At 44.6% G+C, this 5,553-nt stretch overlaps 1 protein-coding gene across 1 annotated transcript in view; it reads left to right on the top strand.

Moving 5' to 3' along the window:
* The first annotated feature begins 463 nt into the window (after window positions 1-463).
* The window catches only part of LOC135572416 (copine-4-like), a 37,594-nt gene continuing 32,504 nt past the window's right edge, over window positions 464-5,553 (top strand). The window contains exons 1-6 of the mRNA XM_065020240.1: window positions 464-865; window positions 2,387-2,470; window positions 2,564-2,668; window positions 4,276-4,455; window positions 5,063-5,134; window positions 5,294-5,368. Coding sequence (XP_064876312.1) covers window positions 2,405-2,470; window positions 2,564-2,668; window positions 4,276-4,455; window positions 5,063-5,134; window positions 5,294-5,368 — 498 coding nt within the window. The 5' untranslated portion in view covers window positions 464-865; window positions 2,387-2,404. The remainder of the gene's footprint in view (window positions 866-2,386; window positions 2,471-2,563; window positions 2,669-4,275; window positions 4,456-5,062; window positions 5,135-5,293; window positions 5,369-5,553) is intronic.

Genomic DNA, 5,553 nt, shown 5'->3' with positions numbered 1-5,553 from the left:
CACGGGATAGGTACTAATAATAACCCAGGTTCTAATAATAAACCACTGGACAGGTACTAATAATAAACCAGGTTCTAATAATAAACCAGGTACTAATAATAAACCGTTGGACAGGTACTAATAATAAACCGTTGGACAGGTACTAATAATAAACCAGGTACTAATAGTAAACCACTGGACAGGTACTAATGGTAAACCACTGGAAAGGTACTAATAATAAACCACTGGAAAGGTACTAATAATAAACCACTGGAAAGGTACAGTACAGGGCAGTCACTTCTATCCGCCACTGGGGGTCGCCGTTGTCCCATTACATTCCATCAAACCCAGTCCCGTGGCTTTACAGCTCGGGGGGAACATAACTACGTTAACCGGCGCCGCGTCATCATATACTGGGAGGAGACAGAGAGGGAGAGAGACAGAAATATAGACCCAGAAAGAGAGAGAGAGAGAGAGAGAGAGAGAGAAGGAGAGAGAGAGATTTTCGCCCATTCATACTATAAGGAGGCTACTGCATCGTGGTCCTCAGTACTTATACAGCTTAGCTGACGGAGAGCAGGAGGCAAAGAAAGAGAGAGAGAGAGCGAGAGAGAGAGCAAGAGAGAGAGAGAGAGAGAGAGAGAGAGAGAGAGAGAGAGAGAGGAAAAAGAGAGAGAGAGCGAGAGAGAGAGCGAGAGCGAGAGCGAGCAAGAGAGAGAGAGAGAGAGAGAGCAAGAGAGAGAGAGAGAGAGGGAGAGAGAGAAAGGAGGGATGGGTGCAGAGTGTGTGAGGAGCGAGAAGTCACTGTGATTCCGCCAAACAGTGGAGTTTCCTCCAGCTCTGCTCTGCTCTACTCTGCCCTGCTCTACTCTACCTGGTACTTGAGGTAAGTTACTGACTGGAACAATAATAAGGTGTGTGTGTGTGTGTGTGTGTGTCACAGGTGACAGAGCGAGAGTGAGATAGTAGCTGTGGAGGGACAACTCAGCAGAGACCTTCCTGTCCTAAGGATTCATTAATGTCAGTACCTGCACTCACAGACTCTCTCTTTCTCTCTCTCTCTCACACACACGCACACACACACACACAATCACGCAGGCTTGCAGACATATGCACATTTTGTCAATGTTTCTGAGTCCATTTTAAGGTCAGAGGTCAGGGGTAACGGATCTCTGAACAGTGATTGGTTCCGATTCTGTCTAGTAGCGCTGTGAAAAGACAGAGAGATGTTTGGATATAGAGTTGTCCATTTCTTGTTCCCTGCTCTGAACCTTTCACACACACTGAATGCATGAAATATAAAGGAGAAAGAGTACGAGAGAGAAAGAGAGAGAGAGGCAGAGAGAGCATACCGCAGAACAGAACTGGGTCATATTGAGTTTGCTACCAAACCACGGGATGTGGCATAAAAGAGAGAGAAAGCGAGAGAGGGAATGTAGAATAGAATGTAGACTATAATGTAGAATGGCATGTAGAATAGAATGTAGAATAGAATGTAGAATTGAATGTAGAATATAATATAGAATATAATGTAGAATAGCATGTAGAATAGAACATACAATAGAATATACAATAGAATGTAGAATAGAATGTGAATAGAATGTAGAATAGCATGTAGAATATAGAATAGAATGTAGAATAGAATGTAGAATATAATGTAGAACAGGCCTCCCCGAGCTGCTGTTGGTCAGAAAACTGAAACATGAGGCGATGTTAAGTCAGCACAGTGTGTGTGTATATGTTTGTGTGTTTGTGTGTCTGTGTGTTTGTGTGTTTGTGTGTCTGTGTGTCCGTATGTTTGTGTGTCTGTGTGTTTGTGTGTCTGTGTGTCTGTGTGTTTGTGTGTCTGTGTGTTTGTGTGTCTGTGTGTCTGTGTGTTTGTGTGTCTGTGTGTTTGTGTCTGTGTGTCTGTGTGTTTGTGTGTTTGTGTGTCTGTGTGTTTGTGTGTCTGTGTGTCTGTGTGTTTGTGTGTCTGTGTGTTTGTGTGTCTGTGTGTTTGTGTGTCTGTGTGTTTGCGTGTCTGTGTGTTTGTGTGTTTGTGTGTCTGCGTGTCTGCGTGTTTGTGTGTATGTGTGTCTGTGTGTCTGTGTGTCTGTGTGTTTGTGTGTTTGTGTGTCTGTGTGTCTGTGTGTCTGTGTGTCTTTGTGTCTGTGTGTCTGTGTGTTTGTGTGTTTGTGTGTCTGTGTGTCTGTGTGTCTGTGTGTTTGTGTGTCTGTGTGTCTGTGTGTTTGTGTGTGTGAGTCTTGACCTTGAACATAAGAACTGCTCACTGCTTACTCAGCACCACTGCATCTTCTCATGTTGTAACAGAGGAGGGGTTTGTTTAGGAGGGTGTGTTCTCCCTAAGGTGTGTGTGTGTGTGTGTGAGAGAGAGAGAGTTCTCACTAAAGTGTTTGTGTGTCTTCAGGCCCTGTGTGTGTCCAGCATGAGTAACATCTACGAGTCTGCAGAGGCGACCCTCGGCCTGTGCAACTCTTCCTGTCTGACCAAGGTAGCTCATACACACTTTATTGATTGATGGATTGACAAAATGATTCATTGACAAATTTATTGATTCAACGATTGACTGCTTGATTGATGACAGGTTGAGCTGAGAGTGGCTTGTCAAGGGATCTCAGACCGAGATGCCCTTTCTAAACCAGACCCCTGTGTTGTCCTCAAGATGCAGTCACACGGACAGTGGTTTGAGGTACTGTCTCTACCTCCATCTATCTCTATCTCTCCCTCTCCCTCCATCTCTCCCTCCATCCACCTATCTCTCTCTTCCTTTATCTATCTATCTATCAATCAATTCAATTCAAGGGGCTTTATTGGCATGGGAAACATGTGTTAACATTGCCACAGCAAGTGAGGTAGATAATATATACAGTGAATATATAAAGTGAAATAAACAATAAAAATTAACAGTAAACATCACACATACAGAAGTTTCAAAACAATAAAGACATTACAAATGTCATATTATATATATACAGTGTTTTAACAATGTACAAATGGTTAAAGGACACAAGATAAAATAAATAAGCATAAATATGGGTTGTATTTACAATGGTGTTTGTTCTTCACTGGTTGCCCTTTTCTCGTGGCAACAGGTCACAAATCTTGCTGCTGTGATGGCACACTGTGGAATTTCACCCAAAAGATATGGGAGTTTATCAAAATTGGATTTGTTTTCGAATTCTTTGTGGATCTATCTATCTATCTATCTATCTATCTATCTATCTATCTATCTATCTATCTATCTATCTCTCCCTCTATCTCTCTCTCTGTTTCTCTCCCTCTCCCTCTATCTATCTCTCCCTCCCTCCCTCTCCCTCTATCTATCTCTCCCTCTATCTCTCTCTCTGTTTCTCTCCCTCTCCCTCTATCTCTCTCCCTCTCTCTCTCTCTGTCTCCGTGCCTGACTCAACTAGAAAAAAAAAGTTTGCTTTTGCCACAGTTGAACTTACATTACACACACACACACACACACACACACACACACACACACACACACACACACACACACACACACTCTTTACTTTGAGACGTTTATCAAGAAAATTAAGAGGTCTGTAATATAAAAAAAATTGAGATTATTTGAGGTTCAGTCACAATATGTTCCCTATAATCTAAAATCCTTCAGTTTGTTTGATAAAGTCAATATGGCTGAACAGGCTGGCAAACAGAATGCATAGCTCCCTCTTAGTGTTCTTACTGCTAGGTCTTACTGGTGGACATGTCTCTAAGGACTCTCCAAGTGGGGACTTGAGATGGTTGCTGTCCTCTATTACGTGGTGCTGAACTTCAGAATGATGTTGACTGCTGATATTTTACTCCTGTAAAAACTTCAAAGTGTGTCTGTATGTGTGTGTGTGTGTGTTTGTGATTGTGCGTTCATGTGTGTGTGTGTGTGTGTGTGTGTTTGTGCGTGAGTGTTTGTGCGTGAGTGTTTGTGCGTTCGTGTGTGTGTGTTTGTGTTTGTGTTTGTGCGTTCATGTGTGTGTGTTTGTGTTTGTGTTTGTGCGTTCATGTGTGTGTGTGTGTGTGTGTTTGTGCGTGAGTGTTTGTGCGTGAGTGTTTGTGCGTTCATGTGTGTGTGTTTGTGTTTGTGTTTGTGCGTTCATGTGTGTGTGTTTGTGTTTGTGTTTGTGCGTTCATGTGTGTGTGTGTGTGTGTTTGTGCGTGAGTGTTTGTGCGTGAGTGTTTGTGCGTGCGTTCATGTGTGTGTGTGTGTGTGTTGGTGCGTGTGTGTGTATGTTGGTGTGTGTGTGTGTGTGTGTGTGTGTGTATGTGTGTGTTGGTGTGTGTGTATAGGTGGACCGGACAGAGGTGATCCGTAGCTGTATCAGTCCAGTGTTCTCTAAGGTGTTACTGGTTGACTACTACTTTGAGGAGGTGCAGCGTCTTCGCTATGAGCTACATGATATCAGTCCCGCTCACAACGGACTCAGAGACACAGACTGCCTCGGGGCTATGGAGTGCACGTTGGGACAGGTAGGTGCACATGAGGACAGGCCAGTGCACGTTGGGACAGGACAGTGCACGTTGGGACAGGGCAGTGCACATTGGGACAGGACAGTGCACGTTGGGACAGGCCAGTGTACATTGGGACAAGACAGTGAACATTGGGACAGGCCAGCGCACATTGGGACAGGACAGCGTACATTGGGACAGGCCAGTGCACATTGGGACAGGCCAGTGCACATTGGGACAGGACAGTGTACATTGGGACAGGCCAGTGCACATTGGGACAGGACATGCGCACATTGGGACAGGACAGTGTACATTGGGACAGGCCAGTGCACATTGGGACAGGACATGCGCACATTGGGACAGGACAGTGTACATTGGGACAGGTTGTTGCATGTGAGGATTGCATATGTTAGGACAGAAGGAAAGATTAGTGTGGTATCTGCTATAACCCTTTCTACCTGTCTGTCTGTCTGTCTGTCTGTCTGTCTGTCTGTCTGTCTGTCTGTCTGTCTGTCTGTCTGTCTGTCTGTCTGTCTGTCTGTCTGTCTGTCTGTCTGTCTGTCTGTCTGTCTGTCTGTCTGTCTGTCTGTCTGTCTGTCTGTCTGTCTGTCTTTGCTGCACGTTGCAGATCGTGTCCCAGAGGAAACTGTCCAAAGCGTTACTTAAACAGGGAAACGCTACCAGCAAGTCCTCCATCACGGTACAAAGTTCACACATACGCACACACACACACACACACACACACACACACACACACACACACACACACACACACACACACACACACACACACACACACACACACACACACACACACACACACACACACACACCGATGATGATGATCTTTCTGCTCTAGGTAACATCAGAGGAGTTGTCAGGTAATGATGACTACGTAGAACTCTCCTTCAGAGCTCGGAAACTAGACGACAAGGTGAGTGTGTGTGTACATACAGAATACAGTGGGTTTAATAATTAAAACATTTACGTTTGAGTCATTTAGCAGACGTTCTTATCCAGAGCTACTCACAGGAGCAATTAGGCTTAAGTACCTTGCTCGAGGGCACATCGACAGTATGTTCACCTAGTCGGCTCGGGGATTAAAAGCAGCAATCTTTC

The sequence above is a fragment of the Oncorhynchus nerka genome, linkage group LG7, assembly GCF_034236695.1.
Source record: "Oncorhynchus nerka isolate Pitt River linkage group LG7, Oner_Uvic_2.0, whole genome shotgun sequence".
In the NCBI taxonomy this organism is placed as follows: domain Eukaryota; kingdom Metazoa; phylum Chordata; class Actinopteri; order Salmoniformes; family Salmonidae; genus Oncorhynchus; species Oncorhynchus nerka.
Note: the sequence above shows the minus strand (reverse complement) of the source record. Positions and strands in the feature narration are given on the sequence as shown.